At 44.0% G+C, this 22102-nt stretch overlaps 1 protein-coding gene across 1 annotated transcript in view; it reads right to left on the bottom strand.

Moving 5' to 3' along the window:
* Positions 1-21122, bottom strand: part of foxj3 (forkhead box J3) — a 41244-nt gene extending 20122 nt beyond the window's left edge. The window contains exons 1-4 of the mRNA XM_068742527.1: positions 20802-21122; positions 5053-5127; positions 2931-3014; positions 2555-2656 (exon numbers count right to left, since the gene is read on the bottom strand). Of these exons, the coding sequence (XP_068598628.1) occupies positions 2555-2656; positions 2931-3014; positions 5053-5127; positions 20802-21122 (582 nt within the window). The remainder of the gene's footprint in view (positions 1-2554; positions 2657-2930; positions 3015-5052; positions 5128-20801) is intronic.
* Positions 21123-22102: the final 980 nt, after the last annotated feature.

Here is a 22102-nt window from a genome sequence, read left to right as displayed (position 1 = left end):
TCTCCAACAGAAGAGATAAAGAGATTGTTTCTGGTTCAGTAGTTGTCTGACCAGCATCTCCGATTGGTCTATCTGAGAAGGCGGGAATGAGGGAAAGAGACTGGAATAGAAAGGGAGGGAGAGAAAAACAGAGAGAGGGAATTCCTGTGGCTTGGCACGCTGCAGTCAAAGAGGCGTGGCCTGTCGTGTGTTTACAGTGGAAGACGATGAGAAACAAGCTCTCTGAGGACTCGGGGGGGGCTCAGATCCGTCTCCTGTTGCAGTTTTACCACTGCAACTTTGTTTTGTCGCAATCAAGTAAATAAAGAGAAACAAAAGAAAAGCTCTCTTCAGCAGCGTTCCGATGGCACTATTGCCACGTTTTCTGCTTTCGCTTCTCAGTTACTGGACGAGAGGTATTTGATGGCAGGAATCCAGACTCAGCTGTCAGCTCTTTACACTAGAGCCTCATTACGCTGTCACTGCTGGTGGAGCTGCAGCAAGTGTTTCCACACTTAGGCCCGTGAATCTGTCTGCCACAGCAACACGATAAACTGCATGCTCACCGTAGAGGCAGACTCGTCACAAGTACGCTTTTATACGGGCTGTTCACGGCCCAACTGTTGCTCCGTCGCTGCTCTTGTCGGTTCTGGACATTCATGAAGGCAGAATGGGAACGAGGGTCACAGTTTCTGCATCTGAGCAGGAGCGGCGGTAGCAACGGTGCCAGGATGACATGAGCGTGTTCACCCAGTTCATATCCCAGCTATTGCTAGCTAGCCCCGTCAGGCTCAGTGTGATAGCCGTTTAATATGGCTGGGAGCCATGCTAATGATGAATGGGAGGTTGCGTTGCTTAGCCATGATGTCATGAGTGCTACAAAGTGCTTGTTTCTCAATGACCAGAGCCATGGTTTTAAACATTTCTCAAATTCCTAGCGTCACTATGACTTATTTTGGGCAATTTTTGCTGTCTTAAATCTGCTGTGTCCAAACTGTTCCACGAAGGGCCGAGACGCTGCAGGTTTTTCTTCCAGCCGGTTACTAAAGCAGGTGATTTTAATTATCAACACCTCCTTCAATTCGAGAGAAGGAGCTCATTAGTGAGATCAGCTGCTGGAGAGATGGTTGGAAAGGAAACCTGGAGTGTCTCGGCCCTCCATGGAACAGGTTGGACACCCCTGATTTAGGAGAATGTGATAGAAAATAGAGAGAAAGGGTGCAATGCTGGCATGTTGCGAGCTGGAATCAATCCCAAGGTCACACCATCATGGGGATTGATATCTCATGAGGCATTTTTTTTAACCCACTGTGCTAGTTCATGCGCCGTTACAGCTTACAGGAGTATTTGAAATGTTCCTCTGTCAAAAGCAGCCCTGAAACAGGTGAAACATCCGTTTGTCTTGCAAAGAAAAGGGTAGCATAGCAGCTGGGTGGAATAGATGCTATTTATGCAGTGTGATGCACGCATATCTAGTGATAGCTAACATGAAATGTTAGCATCCTATACAGTACACATCCTATACAGTAATATTAGGATGTGCTTGTAATTTGTATACAAGCAGCAAGGCTGAATTCTTTCGCAAGCCGTCATACCATTTTGTTCAAAAAGTCAATAGACCAACAAAAGATGTCAACAAATTTACTCACACGATTTTTCTTATGAAACAGAACACTAACCAGATGGGTTTGAGTTGCTCCACTAACCAACCTAACAGCTAGTTAGGTGGTTACATCCGAAGACAGATACAGCAAGGAGTATAACGATCAGCAGATGAGGATTAAACGAGTAACACGGCTCCCCTAAGATTTTCCGAACGACCTTGGAATTCTGCCCATATTTTACAAGTTGTGCCTTTAAACATTTCTTTTTTTTTGTCTTTTGCTAATGCTTGCAGCAAATGAATGAGCCACTCTTGCAGGCTTTTTAAAAGTACACCTGAGAGCTGCCCCCACTGGGTTTAGAGGATGAGCGCTTAAGGTTAAAAAGCCTATTTAAAATTACAGAGTTAACGACACACTCACAACGAGCAGTCCCTGCAGCTTTGCATCTGTGATGTTAAAGTGTTTTCAAGCTTTTACACATATTAAAAAAAAAGCAACAATGAGCAGACAGCACTAGCAGCAGGGGCGGGTCACCTGGAATGAGGCCACAGACAAGAGAAACACGACTCTGGGCGTCAACCTCCAATACCGGTTCAGATACAGACGCCTAACGCGGCGTGTCGTGTATCCTATTTCAACTCTGTGCAGGACTGTGTGAGATATTTTGGGCTGTAATCTCCTAAGCATCGATGCAAGTATCGTAATCCTGCACTGAAGATAACGAGAGTCTCCCGCCTTTTGTGGAGGAAAAAGGTGCTGCAGTGCTGTTTGTGTATTTTGGTGTGGGTTGCATAGCAGAGGAGCTTTAGGCATATGAGCATGTGCTTTTGTGCCTCTCCCCTCCACTATAGTGCTCCTCTCTCTCTGCGGGGAGTAGTGCTGTAGGTGGTTGGAGAAGTGGGTGGGGTCAGGGTGCAGACATGTAGCCAGGTGTGTGTTGGAGCTAGAGGCAGGATGGCTGGTTATAGTACCTTGTTAGTCACAGTGTTGATTGCCAGCGTTGGAGAGGCACTTCCAGAGATCATACACTCCATCCCCAAAGACTCCGACTCCAGGCTGTACGGCGTAGAAGCCTGTGGGTGTTGGGGGGGGGGTTTGAGGAAGAATAATTAGAACAACAATAATAGAAATAGCAAAACTGAGAAGATGGAGACGCCCCCCTCCCCCTGTATGTGTGGTACGGAAAGAGTGGGAGAGAAAGGAGGGTAAAGGGAGCCGAAAACTGAGGCAAACATGGGCCCACAGGGGCACAGTGGAATCATGACGCGAGTGAAGAGGGAATCAGACGCTGAAGAAGAGGAACACATGTAGACAAATGTGTTCCTCTCGCCACATCATCACACTTACCCGCTCTCCAGACCGTGGCCTCTTCTTTGGCCGTGTCGGCAAGGCATCCTCCTTTGGGTTGGTGTCAATGGCCCAGTAGGAGCCCTGCACACAAAGGAGAACCTGACGTCGAGCTGATAAAACACAACAAATAATTAAAGTGATACTCCTGTGGTGTTTGCACTGGACTGAGGTGTTTCCTCTCTGACACAACAGGACACAAGCATCAAATCGTTCATCTGCACTGCAACATTCCTGCTTTCGACCAATCAGTGCGCCTCATCTGTTATTCAGGGGGGGGGGGGGGGTAGGAGGGTTTTATTTGTGAGAAAAGGCGAGGCTTTTCCTCTTGTCAATGCTCAATGAGCAGTTAGTGGGGCAGCTGTAAAGCCTCTCCTTAAGCCATACTCCTTCAGCCTCAGGTACTAATGCAACAGGAAATATTAAATATGAATATTTAAAATAAAATGAGCAGCACCTCAATCGCAAGGTTTTTGTCATCCCCTTCAAAATACTTTCACAGCGCAGACATACTCGCGCAACTAGCTAGCTTCAAGCTGCTTCCGTGTTTTGCACCGCCTGATGGCATTCATCCAATAGTGTCACAGGAAGTGATGTCATGCCGTTTCTGTGTGGAGCCGAGCGGGCTCACTCTGTCGCCGCCGCGTAACTCCAGATCTGATTAAAAAAAAAGTTATGAAAATAACTGCCCATATAAACCCGAATCCTGATCTGGAGGTAAAGCCCGATTCCGATCGAGTCCGCAAGCTCGTGATCGGTGCCGCACACACTGTGAATGTGTGTGAAGGTGAAAAGTGTATCTATATCTGATCCATCGGCATGCTATGATACAGGGGTTAATTGCAGAGATACAGCTGCAGATGTTTTCAGACATGATGTGCAACAAAGACAAAGCCAAGCTGGCGAGGTTTCTTCTAATAAGAGGGTACACATTAAGTTAACCCTAATTAAAGTGAGCGTTTCTGCATTTCTATATATAATCCCCAAAAGATTTGGCGGGGGAGAAACCCCGTAAGTCATTAAATTATTCAAAAATCCACTGCAACATACTGTAGCAACGGCAAGTGGAGTGTGTCTGTGGAGTCTCGGGGAAACAAACGGAACGTAGCCATAAAAATGTCTGCAGTCGTAAAACAAAGGGTGCTGGGGGTGTTTTTAGATAACAGATGTTTTCTCTTTCCATAAATGACCTCGATCATTTTCATACATCTACATAAAATATGTCCTTTACCTCCCTTTCTTTGTGTGAATACAGGAAAGACAAACACGACAAACTCAGCCATAATCATGGAGACGTGTAGATTATTAGGGGGTGCGTTTCTCTGCTATTGCACATACCGACATGCTCAGTGTCATCTCTAGACACCATCTCAGAGAAAAACAGTCTGAGACTCTCCTATCTCATCCAACCAGCGCTTCTCATATTCCTGCCACATTACAATATTGATGCACATATCAAGAGCGGCGAGAGCCTCTTTGAAGTTCTCTTCGGGGGGGGGGGGGGGGGGAGTGAGGAAAATTCCAAATTAAACATTAAGGATGCGAGCATGTTGGCCATGCATTTGGAATGGGATCCATACACCAATAGATTATTTTGTATTTACTGGAGCAGCTCCCAGGAGTGTCAATATCAGAGGATTACGGAAAAACATGAAATTAGCATTCAGTCCTCATCCCCTGCACAGCTCGGCGTAGCTCCGCATGCCTGTGTCTGCGAGTGTGCAACCGTTTGTGTGGTTCCCAAAGAGTCTGTAGCATATAGTCTGACGCTGCCAGGATCAAATGCGGGTTAGGCTACACGTGGTTATACCTATGCACGCCATCGTGCTAAATATAGGAGCACGGGTTCCTTTTTCATGAACTGCTCAGTAGACCGGGAGCCACTATTTATAAGATCACCGTAGACTTAAGCGCATCAGGCAGAAAAAGCAAGTCTACGTGGTCCATCTGAGAGTCAAATGTTAAATTAACATGTTGTAATTCGAATCAGAACACATTGAAGAGCATGCCATGCATTTTCAGGCTGTCAGAATCTTAGAATCTTTAGCTGTGAAGCTAAACAGTGCTCGGCTGGATTACACACACTTGTCTTTATAACCAAATCCGTGATCAACAGCCTTACCTTTCCTGGGTCATCTTTGGAGCGAGGCACTTTGAGAAAACACTTGTTCAATGACAGATTGTGCCGTATTGAATTCTGTGAGGGGGGGGGGGGGCAGAAAGAGAGAGAGGAGGTAAGGTGCATGAACTCATCAACAATTGGATCACACTAACCTGTCTGTTGTACTTTAGCGTGGAGAACATTGCTGCCAGCATACAACTTGTTGCTATGCTTCATTTACGCTTCGGCGTATCTCCTGTCATCGAGATAAGATTGTCTCAGAGGTCTGAGATCTGGCTTACAGCTGCGTCCAGATTTCACTCTCAAACCACACACACACACACACACACACCAACTTAATCTGTGAACAACGCCACCACAAAGCAACAATTTTCATCAATATACAACAAACTGCATTTGGGTTGCACAAATATATTGAATTCTACGGAGCCAAAAATAGGAGCCAGAAGGAATCCCACACTGGGATGGCTGCAGATATTAATTAATGCTTCAGCGAGCTCCTGTGGGGCAGGAAATAAATTATGTAGATCATTCTGAAAGTTAACTCATTATAGCGTTACAAGCTACTCCATAGCAGAGAAGAGGGAAGCTCATCCAGCTGCCTGTTTTTTTGGGGGGGGGGGGGGGGGGGTGGGGGGGTTGAAGTAGCCACAAGGGCTGGAGAGTGACGCCCCAGTCCTGGGTTAACCAGCTACAGCAAGGCCCTCAGTCTTGCAGGAGGCCGGCCAGCAGAGGCCTTTTTAGCCAATGGACGCACACGTTTCTCCACTCCACTTTATGGAGTGGTATTGACAGATGGCCAAGCCGTAGGACTCTCTGATGAGTTTAACGGATGCATGGGATGAGTAAAGAGATGCAGACACAGAGAGGGGGGAGGGAGAGAGAGAGAGAGAGCAAGTGAGACACAAAGAGGGAGAGAAAGACCTCCAAGCGTTTGAGATGGGAGCTGCTTGTTCAACAGTATAGGCAATTATACCACAGGAGGGATGATAATGACAGCCTCATTGTAATGCTGTCAATCTTCCTGCTTAAATCACTCTGAAATGCCAAAGCAATCCAGACAAAGTCCAACGAATGTTCTGCAACAGAAAGTACAGCGAGGTGCCGCAGTCAAAATAATTCCGTTTGCTGTGCTAGAAGAGAGTATTTTCAGGGAACTGAAACTCAACCCAACATTTCTTAGGTATTAAACAATTGTTCTCACAGGTTTAAAACACGGGTGTGAAATTTGGTGATTATTTGCTCCCGTCGCAAATAATCCCTGTTACAACTGCCCCGAAACATTTGTTTGCTCCACTGGCTTCATGTTTAAGACAAAGAAAAGTCTGTCTGACCTCTAAACCTCAGCCAAACCACGCACTTTGGCACAACCACAGCACAAAAGAGCATCATAGCCTGTGGTCACTTGCTCCAGCCAAACCTTGACTATTTTCTGGCCCTGCAATGGTGGAATGGAACTCCACACTAAAATCAGGACAGCACAGCCGCAGCCCTTCTGCCACAGGTTGAACATCCAACTGTTCAGACTCCGCTTTGACATACAATGCTAACACTTAGCAGTTCAAGATCTGATGGAGTCTCACCTGATTGGACGGTTGGAGACACTTTGCGTCTGTGTGCAATTATCTGCAAAATTAATGTCAGTGAAAAAAATGACCAAACATCAGCCCGGGGAGAGGAAACCGAATCCTCAGGCAGGCTGGCCTGCTTCCACACAGTCAAGATTTTAAAAACCCAAAAGAGAAGACTACCAAATAAAAATAATAATCTGTGATCTAATGCACATCTATACTGTTTTAATTGCTTCTATTTTATCCATCTACCTGATTAAATCAGGAGTATGTTTTTATTTTAAACTAATCCCAAAAACTTGACACATTCATCAATCCAAATGTAACAAAAGAGGCAACAGTGACATGGTGAAGCCTGGAGCATGTGACAATAAGGGCATCGACTCCGGTGCTGCGTATTTAACTGCAGATCTTGTCTTTAGTTCTTGTTTTTGCTTGTTCTAAGCACAGACTGATTACCGGTATTTTACACAGGCAGCTGTGACGGGACCAAACCAGGCCCCCGTGCTATTCGCCACTCTGTCCCTCGCCTCAGCTCAGCGCTCGTTCACATGAATAAAACAATGCGAGTGCAGAATGCGATCTTGCATAGTGGATGGCGACAAACAGGTACGGAGCGCTCCATGCTACTTTAAATGCCCAAAACGTGTTAAACTGGGGAGTGTCTCAGCAGCACTGTGCATGATGCAAACTGCACAATGCCGTGGACACTTCCGTACTTAGAGCCAGTTTCATGTCACAGCCTCTGGAACTCTGTTGTTCCACTTGATGCCAGAGAGGTGGATCCATCCATTAAGGACCGTCTGCAGGGCTTACACCAATAAAAAAGCTAAGTAGCTGAGGTCGACCTTATATTAGAAATGTACTTTTTTAATGAACTCTACTTGCTTGCTCTCTTCTCTCCCAAACAGACCCTTGCCCTTGATATACCATATTTGCCACTACACCCCCCCCCCTTGCTATTTCACGGCTCACGTTCCATGGATTCACCGTCGTAGATTTTCTTGCCGATCCATATGCATTATAGTGGATTTTCCACTATATTGCAGGATTCTGCGGTATGTATAAATTTTTACATTTTCCATTATTGTCAGAATCGTATCGATAAAATAAGCATTTTCCAGTCTTAGACAAATAAAACTGCAAAAATATAAATATAAAACACATATGGCAACATATAAAATACAGTACTGTACATATTGAACGAGATCTGCATCTGGAAAACAAAAGTCTATGATGGCACAACATTATAAAGAGTCGTACCTTGTCGAGTAAAATTGTCGCTGTGGGCTTAAACTCGCGGTTCTACTGGAGCCGCGTCCCTAAGAAACAAACTCCAATCACTTCTGTGTGCGCAGCAATACATTTATTCTTTCCAGTGCGAACATGTTTCTTTGTCTGTCCATAAATGAGGGACGACTGTACTTCAGACACATGCTATGAATGAAACTATCTGGGCTTTTGATCATTTGCTAAGAGGCAAAGACAAATAACATAAAGCTGACTTGACAATATTACAACAGCAGCATGGGGAGAAAAAGATCTAACAATGACAGCAGCAGTGGCAGCATTTGAATTATTGCAATGTTTCTGCCCAGTAGGAAATAAAGGTGAGATAAAGACAATAACAAGCCGATGAAAAATTAAAACCCAATTCTATCTGTACATTGAAACCACTTCGGCATGTTGGCAGCAGCTCCCATGATTTATTGAAGTCTGTGTGAGTATACGCTTTGAGACAAAAGTCTATGATGGTACAACATTATAAATTGATCTACAGTACAGAGGATTCGGAGTACAGTGGAACCTTGGTTCTCTTGTATGTGCTATATATTGTTTAGATACACCTAGTTATATATTAATATAACTGTAGGAATAAAAATGGGCATTTAACTGGTGCGTAGGAACAGAGTAATCTAGATTACATTATTTCTTATGGGAAATAGTTCGTATGTGGACGAGGTCAAAGATTGTGAACAGCGGTGCACAAAGTGAGTAAGACACATCTCACAGCAGGAATCCTACCTGCCTCGCATCTACCTGCATCTCCCACAGAGCACTTCATACCCAAACTCAGCACAAGCCTGTGTGTGTGTGCGCGCGTGTGTGTATACGTACCTCTTACATACCTTAAAACACACACACACACACACACACACACGCACACAATGGAACCCGCCTCCTAACAAATGCTGGTGATTTAACACACCAAGACAGGAGCGAAGGCATACGCAGCTCCGCCTTCGTTGCCCCCGCCCGCCCCACTGAGAAGCGCTGCAGCGCAGCAGAGGGCCCGACAGGGGAAAGTAGGTCACGCTGACCTCTGCGCTCGGCGTGTCAAACATCCAGAGTGAGCTAAAAGGACAGGCTATGTCAGAACCCTGGTCCTCACAGACGGGGAGGAGGCACTATGTGCACACAGTCAGGGCCACTGGGGAGTGAACGCTGGGACAGACACATGTAGGCACGTATACTGGTTCAGATGTACAGGAACACTCACACTGTGGTCCAACATGAGAAAATCAATACCTATCCAGGGATATCTGGACATGGGATTCCCAATGCGTTGTAAAATGCTCTGTGTTTCAAACACTGTTTTTGGAAATGATCCTCTTCCACACGGATCCACTGAAAACAAATTTTCCTGATAAGAAATCCTCATGACTAAAAGAATTAGGAATGGAATCACTTATCTCTACATATACTCAGAATAAAGGCCATGAGGATGAGGACAACATTAATATTGAAGTAAGTACGTATGATTGTTGGCACTAAAACAAACCAAAAACTGACAAAATTAAAAGCTAATTTACTCTTTTGTCTTTCCTTATCCATTTGGTTTGTACCTTGTGACAGGTATATTTGAAAGGTATGCTGTAAATAGAAATATTGACTATTACTTTCAAATAAATTACATTAAAAGTAAATACTCACACGTCAAAAATAAAAACGACTTGGTGAAGTTATATTTTCTAACAAAAATTGTGTGAAAGAGTGAAATACAGAAAGAAAGAATAAAAGTAGGAAAAAACAAATAAAGAGAAAGGATAGAGAAATGGAGCACAGCGAGCAAGATCACAATAAAAGAAACAGGAAGTGATTCAGTACAGCTACAGGTAACACACACACACACGGGCTATTGTATTTCTTTGTTACATGGACTCTGTGACATGCCCGCCAACACAGAACATACTCCTCATCCTCGGGATGTGCACCAAGGCCACAGAACGGAGCACCTTCGCTGTCTATTTGTAGTGGGTGTGGGAAGACAGGTAGGATGCCACAGCATTTGCTCAGAAAGGTACCGCTTTAGGAGAAAAAAAAAAAAAGCATTTGACAAACGCGCACACATGCACAAGTAGAGAAAGGCACGCTTGTCAAGGTATAACCACCAAACGCTTTAATCCTGTTAGCTAACAGAGGAGTTCAGACCTTAAGTCCGTCAGAACAAGCCTCTCCAGACTAACGGGACGTAAACTCTCTGTTTGATGACAAAGAAGTGCCAGGATGCTGCATGCATCAACATTCTGAGAATGTAAAACCACTATTGGTTTGTTACAGGAAAATCATGATCCTAACTCGCCTCAAAGACGACAGGAACCAAGTTCACCAACTTGGCTTTTATTTACCACTGTGACCTCACTCTCGCACCATGTTTTCACACTACCAAAAAAAAAAAAGAAAAAATGTAAATGTAACTATACAGATTTTTAAAATTATCCTTTTATTTTTTATATATATACTTTTTGTAATTTGTTGAAAAGGTGAACTTTATACCCCTTAGTTTCTGATCTTTTTTTGTCTTCTATCGAGCTTGCTTATCGGTTACACAAAATACAAGAGAAAATCTTCCAGACAAAAAGAACCTGTTATTCTAAGGTAGGAGAGCCCTCCATCTCCATCCGTGATGAGAAGACAATAAGCAAACAAAGAAAACTAAATCATCAAAGTTTGAATATATAGGCTCAGATAACCTGGTGGAGCAGAATGAGGTATTAGAACAATTAAAACTCAGAAGCTACTTCTGCAGAGGGAGATGACACTATAGGGAAATTGTAGCCCTCCCCCCACCCAAAACAGTAAACATTTGGCAAAATTAAACCCATTTTTCACGGGCAGGCAAATATAATGAGGGCAACACAGGCAAGTAAGAAATTTGCTTGATAAGGGATTGCATCGCGTGTGGACTCAAGACTACCCACGTCACGGGACGGCTGAGAACATTCACTAGACGTAAACCACCTTTGAAAAAGAAAAGTCTAAAAACATGCAATGAAAATGGGCATTGAGCTCACATATACATGCAGATATATAGATTTTACGTAGGTAATGCGGAAGTCTGAAAAAAAAAGAAAGAAATGTAATTGCTCAGACAACAGGCCGACAAAAAAGAAAGAACCGCCATTCTCAGGTGGCATATAAAAGGTTTAACAATGCTGCACCAAGGGTCTCAAGCAGCGGGGCTGGAGACGAAACACGGTAAATGTTGTGAACGAGATTTTACTCGGGCACATGCTCTGCTGCTGTAAGGTCAGCCTTGGAACTGACCTGCAGCAAAATAAAATAAAAATAAAAAAGTCTGCATTATTTCCTCGGTGCACTCAAGGTTACAGCGCTGGCTTGAACGCTGTTTGACGTTCGAGCATTCCCTAAACTGGGAGACCTTAAAAAATCTTAAAAGCTGGGGGGGGGGGGGGGGGGGATTCACTTTGCGCAACACCGAACGGCAGGTCACACTCCAACAAAAGCCCTCAGCCACTCATCCGAGTCCTATTTGATCACGATCCTTTAGAGGGCTATCCATCTTTGTCACTTTTTTTTTTTTACCAGTATTTGTCTCTCCAACTCCGTCTCGCTCAAAGCAAGCTGCACACGGTCAAAGTCATTTATAGAGGGAGTCGTCAACTTGCAACATGTGCGACTCGCGACTGTCCCGATTTTTCACTCAAAGCAGAATTACATTTAACACCAACTATGTTTTATTAATCTTTTTCTAGTAACCGATGATCAGTTACAATATCAGGTATGACACAAGTCTCTACTTAAACACAAACAAAATGTTAACTTACAATAACTAATGAAGCTTCTGTGATCAAGCATAAGCAATAAACACTGATGCAGCTTATGAAGCCTAAGAATGTGAAACCTGCAAACAGAACCGATGCTGACCCTGGTTTTGTCGGGGAGGACTTGATTCAAGGAGCGCGTGGAGGTAGACGCAGCGTGTTCTGGCTCATACTCCGTACTCAAACGTGCGTAAAACGTGCGATAACCGAATAGCTCTATTAGCCTTGAGGGCACACAAATAAATGTCAGTTTGTCAAAGAGGGAAAAGACGACAAGTACTTTGTGCCTGGTAAATCAGAAAGCTGCAGCCCGCGGCGGGTACAGTACAGACCGTCAACATAAGCAAGAAGACCTTGAGCAGTAAACCGAGGGTCGATTACGACGCAGACGCGTATCTCCCGTGCTGCACAGCCGTACTTTTCGCCCTTCCTCCACTGCAGATACGGCACAAGGCCATGGAAGATTGGAGGCAAAGTGACGTCCTCTAGTTTATCCTCCCTGAAAGCCTTCACATGCTCTCAGTTCCACTTGAGGGATCTGATGAAAGCCGTTTGTCAGTGCGCCACTTAATTATCAGCCAGAAGAAGAGCCTCTGATGCTACCCCTCTGACAATGGCTCACAGCAGCCTGCTGACTACAGTAGCCACTAACAATGAAGAACTGACTGCAGCTACTAATGGTGAAGGGGTAGTGCCAGCTGTCCACTTAAGAGTTAGACAGATTAAGCAACGCCACAGAAAGCCTTTGTCTGCTGCTTCAACTCACCGGCATATTCTTTTCTTTGCGGACTCCAGGAGCAAGGAGAACATTTGACAGCTAAATACCAAAACCGTAAAACGCGTTCGAAGACAAAAATATAAATTTCTTGTATAACATGCACACAATGAGCACCACTCTGACTTTTGTACCCCCCCCCGCCCCGTTTGTCTGATATAGCAGAGTCTGCCTCCAATATGCTAACGGATGCATCCCTCCCAGTTCTGAGATCAGATAGATAAAAGGCTTTGTTTTGTTGTTCGGCTGCATTCTTGCATTTGATACAGTCCTCCCCGGGCTCCTAATGCCTGTAGCCTGAAGGCTACCACACAGAAATAAGTGAGACAATTACAATTACTTGTTATTTTGATCTGACAATTAGCCTTTCATTCACAAAGCACATTACTGATCATGGATATGACAGACACACGGATGCCTCAGTGTAATCTTGGATTCCCTATCAGCAGTGAGCAAATATCACAACAACACCAAGAATATCAAAAGCGCGTTTTAAATTACTGTCCCACTGTCACTAACAAGCTGGAATAAAAGCATATAAGAAGCTTTCTTTTGAGCCGTGTATTGGATTTGACTTCCTTCTGAAAGGGAATCACAGACCCCGCCCTGCAGTCCATTAGCCAAGTTAATGCAGGGTGCAAGGCTTGCTGACCCATTAATAATACATTACAGTGGTCAAAGGAGGTCAGACACCTTCATCCCTCTACACGGCCACAATAATGGACTAATTCAGATGCAATTAACTGGTGAGAAGAGGATGTGGCCTTGCGGCTGGTGGAGCACAGGCTGAAGGGCTCGCAGCCAGGGTTTGTATTGTAATCACTTTACACACACACACACACACACACACACACACACACACACATCCACTTTACACTTGAGAAATGCATCAACACTGTTTCTTTTTCTCCATCTGTAAAACCAATATTAACCAGAGTTCAGTATTTAGTCTACTCTTCTTAAACCATATTTTCTTTCATCCGACTGACCGGTATGAGAACAAATCGACATTACTTAACCTGCAACACAATTTGCTGATGAACCAATCAAACCTAACCTCAGTGGTTAAACATCATCTCTTTGGATTATATTAACACAACCTTAGGAAGACGGTAAAATGAGGGGTCGGCAACCTAAGACACACGTGTTATGGCTGGCACTCGAGGGTACATACGTTGACACTCGGAGAGGCAAAAAAATAGTCCAAAAGCCAAAACAATGAGTTGAAAGAAACCACGACGTAAAGCAGCAGAGGATAGTTAGTATCGTTATTTTGATTAGAGTCACTTTGAATGCCAGCAATGCTTTTTCTGAGAAGCTCCATTACGGTAAGCTAGGTGTGGTGAAATGTTGTTTCAATTTAATTTCATCGGTTTCTTTTTTTACATTTGTCCATTAAAGACATTTTCATTCAATAATGTGGAAACGTGCTCTTTGAGAACGTGACATTGACAAACGAGCAATCACAGCTGCGCTATTCACATGTTGCATCTGTGGCCAGCTTGACCTGCAATTTAGGCCTACTGATACCGAATGTGAGATGCGAGAGGTGAGCCTGTGAGCACGGCCCGTTCTGGCATGTCATCCATCACTGGTTCCGCTTGGCTGCGACAGCCGTGTCACGGTCCGTCCCCCCCCCCCCCCCCTCTCACAGACCACTGACCCCCACTGAGGATGCGCAAACTCGATGATCGAATATCTCTATGGGATCAGAGACAACCATCCCGCTTCAATGACAAGAACACAAAGAAAACTCTTTCCTACATATCCACACGGACATCTTTATCAATAAAAGGCCAATAAAGTGCCGAGCAGCGGCCGAAGCGTTGGAAGGCATGGCTGCTTGGATTGCGAAGAGCAGAGTGAAGGCATTCGCTACAGGATACAATAACAGAAGGTGAAGGGGGTTAAATAATCGCCACGAAAGAGAGAGTGGGTTGAAAGAGTGGCAAAATGGATTAACATTCAGTGTGTGGAAAAATCCAAAGTTTTATACCATTCCAAATAGTCCGGGCTGTTTTAAAGCACCCTAATTACCCCGTTTCATTGGGAACAGCAGTTTGAATCAACTGAACAGGTGAAAAACACCATGTGGAGCGTCATGGCAAGACAAAGCCGCTCGCTGAGGACCGGTGGCTGCAGGTTGTTGCTGCATTGCTTTGCGGTGTCCCAGACAGAAACCCGACTTGAATCCAACTGAGAATCTGTGGAGAGCTAAAGCTCTGAAATCAGCCTGAAATAGTTGGAGCTCATCAGCTCATCAGTGGAGACATGCAAGCAAAAAAAAAAAAAAAAGGATAGGAATAATTTTGGACATGCCACTTTTTGTTCAAATGTAAATCGAAGCTGAGAAAATATTTTTCCCCACGATGATGTTTTAACACATTCATGATGAACCTATAGACAGACAGACAAACATACGGCGAGAGTGCAAAGAGGTATAGAACTGAAAATGTGACATTACTGTCGACAGCAACAGTTTCAAGTAAAACTAAAGCCAGCAGTTCGGCACAGGCCTGCAGGCCACAAGAGGAAGTGATAGAAGCCCGAGGCCTTTTATGTTCTGCGCTGCAGTCAGCGCTTCACATGGTGGAGTGTGGGGACAGCAACTGCTGCCAACATGTATCCGTGCCAAGGCCTGCCAGCTCTCTCCCCGCCCACTCTAAGGGCCAAGCGTGAGCGGCGGGGCGCTGGTAGGCGGGTGCAAGGTGAGGCTGGTGGGCGGGTGGCCAGGCTGGAGCTTCCTGACACAGGAACCCGCCTCACAGCAGGGAGAAACTGGATGCTGAGTGAATCACTACCCCCTCCCACCACCATCACAAAGTCAGCAACAGGCCGAAATGCAGCCACTTTTGTCATCTCCGCAATTAAGAAGACATTCAAGACAAAAACAAATAGCAGCCCATCACATTCACTGGACTAAAGACAGACACAAACCTAAAGGATATAATAATTTTGCCTTGGAGTTGAAGTACAAGAGGAAGTTATAAGTGCTGCAGGAAATTTCAGTATCAACAAAGTGTCTAAAATGTGTAATGATGACACAGGCCGAGGAAGTCGATGAAGGTATCAAAGTCGAGCACCAACATAATTTTACACTTGTAAATTTCAGGCCCTGTAAACCTGAGCATGACAAGGGAGATAGGGCAGTAAGCGCAAATTCTCACACCTGACCCATCTAATTCAAATAAGCAACAGGAGCAGGGATTTTCAGAACCGTGGCTAGTCAGTCACTCGTCAGAGGCAGGAACATTATCTCCGAAGTAAATAATGTCCTGGAGGACCAGTTGCTACCCAAATCGCTTCTTAAAAAATAGGAAAGTGCTCCTGGCTGTTATTACTAAACCTCACATCCAATTGGAAGTTGAACCTTTGATCTGTCGATATTCTGTATTTGCATTTTATAATGAGATCAAAGCCTGGTCCCGGGCCCTCGTAGAAGGCAGCTCTGTGCCCAATACCTAAACAGTGGGCCATTTACAGACTAAAGCAAAATACAACACCGTTAACCACATCCAGTCAGAGCTGTGGACCTTTTGTGAAAATACTGCAGAAGATTCAATGTTTCTGAAGCAATCAATGATGACTTACATTCTCTATCAGTTAGTTTTCTCTCTTGCACACAGGTGTGGCAAAAATAATGGGGGGGGGGGGGGATGACAAAAGTCCTGCCAATAGCAATAATCAACAGTTACAGTTCAAAAGCAAATATTTCAAACATTTCTAAACTGGTTCCGAATTGTCTCCAGATTTTCTTTGGTTTTCTTCACCTGGAAGAAATGCAGAGGGGAATTTACACACTTTGCCTGAAGTGAGCCCACAAAGAGGTTTGAGTTGCGCATGGAGGTCATCATTTTGAGAGCGTATGTGAAGTCTCTATTCAATACTGTTCCTGAACACCTTTTTATAACAGAAAACATTTCATACGGAGTCGCTCTGTTTTTGGCTGTTGTGAGGCGAGCAGGCAGATCAGAACCAGATCAGGGAGAAGTGCATGTTGTTTGGACATGCATGCTGTTGATTTGGATCTATTTGCATACATCATTGAAGCAAGCATTCAAAAGCATGAAAACTATAAATCCTCGATCATTTATTTTTATATACGATATGCAGAGTTTGTATGTTTTCTCCGGTTTCCTCCCGCCTCCAAAAACACGCAATTTAGGTAAATTGGCTACAAGATGATGGAAAAATATAGAAACACACAAAATATAACTGAAAAACAACAAGCACGAGATTTAGATTCCTGTAGCTAACGGGTTGTTGAGAATGCTCGCTAGTCTCCAACCCTGCCTGTCTTGATTAATGCAAGTAGATATTATCATGGGGAATACCCGCCTCAGTGCAGCGATGTTTTTGAAACGTCTTAATGCTAAGCGTCTGAAAATTGTTTATGCAACAACTGCAATTGCAATTCTAATTAGCCATGACCTTGAAGTGGAGGAGGACTGTTCCCTTTTACATTTTAATCTCATTGTCATAATCTTGACCAGCCTCTTGGCTTTATGAAGGCGTATATGGCATTACAAAAATGTTGCTGCGTGCAAAACACTATACTCATGTTGGAAATATGCGTTTTGAGATTCTCTCACATACAATGTGCAGAAAGACAAAGAAATTGCAGAATACAAACAGAATCCTACAAAAGACTGCTGAGACCAATGTGTAAAGTATGAATACCTCAGAGCTGGAGAGAGTGATAAGAAAAGCAGCCTCTCATGGCTTTCTCAGATGCCAAGCACATATTTTGTACTCTGTGGCAGCTGACCTTGAAGAATTGTCTGTTTTCACTGACGGCACTTACTGAAATTTTTCAAATTGCGGACCAATATAATTCTAGAGAGGTGCCTAAATGACTCGCTGGTAAACACTTTCACCCGGTCCCATTTCAGCAGCACAGCCTGTATTATCATTCAGAACAAACACATGCATGGACTCCCAGTCCTGCAACCGACATTTCCAGGGGAACAGAGGATTAACAGCTCCAACCGAACAGCATTCATCCCACCCAGACATTCTGACTTCCGACTGGCTACATGCAACCTCAGTGACATTTAAGGGTGTATTTGTGCTATACTAGAAAAGCACTCAGAGAGCGCAGACCTCTGCCGACCAGCCTTCACCCTCATAATTAGATTTACACATGTGGACAATCATCTGCAACAATGATTATTGTTGACCTGAACAGAGGAGTGGGTCGAGTCAGTTTTTGATTGGCCGACTGTCATCCAAGATTTCCCCACCAGCTGGTTATGTGATCGCAGTCGTTTGTCCGTCCGTCCCTTAGCGGTTAGTCTTAGTAATTTAGTATATAGCCTCACAGGTAAAGTTGGCCATGATGCTCCTCTTCAAATCACCTGTAGCTTTGTTCATTTGTAAATGAATCCTTGAATGAGGTTTTAAATGTTTAAATTAAATACGTCTTACTGACTCCATTCTGGATCTGATCCAGATTAAATTTGGTGGCAAGTTAGAGGTCCCAACCCCACATGACAGTGTCAAATTCCATAAACGTCGGTCGATAATCAACCGAGATATTGAGGAACACATTTTGAAGCTCCATTGACTACAAAATTTCAAACTGCTCCGAAATCCAGGATCTCTGAAGGGAAAACTACTTACAACTGTACAAACTCCTGATGAATGGGAGAGAAACGTTTACCTGGTTATGTACAGAGAAATATAATTTGTGCGATAGGTCGTGAAAATTCAAGCACAAGAAAACCCCAAAACATTATAACCAAACCTAGGGCTACTGGAGCTTGTTTAAATACCCCAGGCACGGCAACAATGTTCCCTCACATATACCACAATGAAAGGTTTATATACCGTATACTCTTTACATTAGGTCAGCTGTGTAGATTAATATATATATATATCATAGGGAAACCCCCCCGATTGACAAGAATTGGGAAACGGCTTCCGACACAGTCTTAAACTATGAGTAACTTGTCAAACTGCTTTCTCAGCAGTTCCTGTACAACATAGCACCGCGGCTAAAGTGATGAGCTTTTTAAAACTTAAAATGTGAGGAGTATTTATGTATCTATGCCAAACGATTTCTATAACTTGCTTTTATAGCACATACATCCGATGTGTGATTACGCCTGACACTGAAAGGTAAGTGCAACAGGTACCGTTTATATTCCAACATTTTGCATTTCTTTTAATTTAATCTATGTGGATACACACAAAAAAATAAAAATAAAAATCAATCCAAGTTGAAATTAAATCGAATTTGATAGTATCCAAAAATATCAGTAAATGATAAGATTGTACATTATTTATTATGTACTGATAGGGTTATTTTGCTTATTTTCATATTGTTTAATGTTACTGTTAGGTGAAAAACAGTCCCATCTGGTGGGCAGCGATGTTTGCGCCCTAAAAGTATTGTGATGTCACTGGGTCAAGAGGTGGAGCTACGAAGGTGATAAATAAACATGTTCCGGTCAGCGGAACGGAGTTGGTTTTGAGGAGCGCGCCAGACCGTTCGGTCTTGGCTGCGCCAGAGAGAAAAAGCATCCGTGCCTCTGCCTGCTTCATTTCGATGCGTTTAAAATTTAATATCACAATGTTAGAAACTTTATCCCTAACATGTACCAAGGACTCTATGTATTTATTGATACAAAACAGATTATCCAATTCCTGTGAAATAATCATTGAATGTAAAATATAGAATATTTTAAAGTAATTCTTAATAAAAACTTCACTTTTACTTTAGAGGATGAGGTTGTAAATTTAAAGGGAACATATTCCATTCTTTCAAACTTCTTACTTTCATTATTGGGAATGTGCTTTAGAAAATGAATCCCAAAGAAAGAAAAACTGACAGAGAAACACTTAAAAACAGCCATTTGTTGAGATTAATTTCTTTTCTTTTTTTTTTCACTTTTTTTTACTTTACTTTTTTACTTTACTGATAATGAGCATATTATATGCTCATTATCATACTTGGGCATTCAAAAATATCTGAATTGCATAATCATGTCGATAATTTCTAAATGTTTTTTAGGGTAGTGATCCTGAAATAAATTCCTTTTTTCCCCACTCAATTATATTAAAAACGTGTATAGGCCGGAGCAGACACACACACACACTCACACACACGGCCTTTAGACATGCGAACAATAGAGAGCGAAGGGCTGCCACGTAGCAGCGCCCTAGAAGCAGCTTGTGGGGTTTCGTGCCTTGCTCAAGGGCACCTTGGCAGCGCTCAGGAGGTGAACTGACACCTCTCAAGCAACAAAGATTCTGTAAAATACTGCTGCAACCTTGTTCCTATGTCTGGAGAGACAGACCGTAAGTGTGCAATGAATAGCTAAATCCAATGCCAAAGAAGGTAGGCGGCACACAGAAGGCAGACCTGACCTCCGTTCTCAGTCGACGTGGCTGAACTTTAACAGGAACGCGTGCAGACTGACAGCAGGCGTGCTGCAACGCTGTTGATAACTACATCAAGGATGGTGAGAGTAAGACAGGAAATAAAGGACACAATATTAAACTATTTTCTTACATGGGCTTTGCTACAATAGACTCAATAACACGTGCTTCTTCTCCCACACACACACACACGCACACACACCTCCATGCAGCCTGTGTGGATGACAGATCTTGTCGCCCTAGGAAATGGGCTTCATACATCTTGTCTGACTACAATAAAGCAGTGCCTAAGATTCTATTTCCAATAAACATTAACTGATTGGAAAACTCATTCCAATATGATTTTCCATCTGCAGTCCTTTAAATGGCAATCAGCACAGCTTCATCTCTGGATATCATGGACTCCTTGAGATGATGACACAGCGCTGGCTCTCCCCCTGCATAACAGCAATCTCCTATCAAGGCATCTGCAATGACTACGACAAGTCTGCCACCCATGAATGGGCCATTTGGTCTGTGCTCAAACAGGTTGGGGCCGCTCTTCTGAATATTAATATTTTACACTTCAACGTACTCTTTCAGGGCTGAAAGACACTTACTGCGATTTGGCCCAAATCCGGTTCCTAAGCTCTCCCAGAAGTGATAATGGTGTAAAATATAAATAAAGATTTATGTCTAAGAAAATGTATTTCAGCTCTTCTACAATCATTTACTACAAAATGTAAGGTTAAAGAAAAATCGGTGACTAAACTGCAAGTTACAAAATACCTGTTATTGCAAAAACCAAAGGAACATTTCACATTCAACTTGGCGCAACGTTAAAAATATGTCATGTTAGGCGTTAAAAGGTGTCGGTCGAAATGAATTGTTTCGTTATAACAATGCAACTCTGTCATGATGGAGGTCTGCTTGTGACTTGGTTTAAAACAAAGCCAGATGAGTCTCTTTCCTCACCTTCCAACCACTGCCTGCCTCCCTGTAGTAGGGAAAGTTATCACAGATCCACTGATAGATCTCGCTTAGCGTCATCTTCTTCTTTGGCGAGCTGTTTATGGCAAACGTGATGAGGCTGGCGTAGCTGTAGGGCGGTTTGCCATCCTTGTGTTGCTGCACCTCTTCCTGGTCCAACGTGGTATGAGGATCCAGTAGGGTACTCTTCTTCCCCATGCCAGGCCCATGGGCATTCTGGGCATCTGCTTTGCGAATGGCCGCCTGCATGGTCAGCTGCGGAAGCCAATCCATGGAGGTCAGGCTGCTCTCCAGCTCCGACGTCATGGCGACGGCAGGCTGGGCAGGAAAGGGGAGTGGGGGAAAGGCGGAGGTGGTGGAGGATGCTGCTGGTGCTCGGTGACTGATCGGAGAGTGGACCAGGTGTGGAATAACAAATTGAGACTCGTGATAGGTTGAGGATGACGTCCCTCTCAGCTCAAGACAACAGCATGTCTTCTGCAGATCGACTCTAGAGAAACAGAAAAATAGACACTTGTGTTAATCAACTCGTACCCAAAAACATAGAAATGGGATGAGACACATGGATACCTGCAATACTGGACAGAACAAAAACATTATGAAACTGAGGAAGCAACGCTGTTTGGCCAACATCTGGTCACTTTCTCTACCACTTGCTGCACTAAGAAGTGACTAATAGCAGGATTGTGTGTGTGTGTGGGGGGGGGGGGGCATGAAAAAGAGAAAAAGAGAATGCATGAGCATATGAGAGCGAGAGAGAATGCAAGAAAAATAATGGCTGAGAGAAGACGAGGGAAGTGAGAGAGAGCATGAACGAGAAAACGAGAATGCATGAGCGTACGAGCGCATGAAAGAGAGCGAGCGCAAGAGAGAGAGAGAGAAATTGCCAGGCAATTGTTTTCACAACTGCCTGCCAAATGTGAAAATGGCTCAAGAGGAATTGTGACACTCTTGACGGTGGTAAACCTCTCTCTTTTGTCTTCTGCCAGCCAGCTTGTCTGCCTCCTCCCTTCCCAGTTCAAATGGAACCTCCGCCGTAAACAAGTCAACCGGTGTCTTGCAAACTGTCCTCGGCCGGCGTGTCAACCATGCCGTGCAGAGTGCAGCAGCCCGTCTCTCAGTCCCGCTCGGCACACTGCCCTCGCCGTCTTAAAATAGAAGGACAGGGTAGGAAGGCCTAGAGTTACAAAGACATGGGCATCTGAGGAGGGAAAGCCCGAACAGGATAGCGCTGCGATCTCACTGAAGGCACAGGGGGGGTGGGGGGGATGAGAAATTTCACCAAG

The sequence above is a fragment of the Brachionichthys hirsutus genome, chromosome 8 (genome assembly GCF_040956055.1).
Source record: "Brachionichthys hirsutus isolate HB-005 chromosome 8, CSIRO-AGI_Bhir_v1, whole genome shotgun sequence".
NCBI classification, from domain to species: domain Eukaryota; kingdom Metazoa; phylum Chordata; class Actinopteri; order Lophiiformes; family Brachionichthyidae; genus Brachionichthys; species Brachionichthys hirsutus.
The sequence above is the reverse complement of the archived record's forward strand: the minus strand, read 5'-3'. Positions and strand labels throughout refer to the sequence as shown.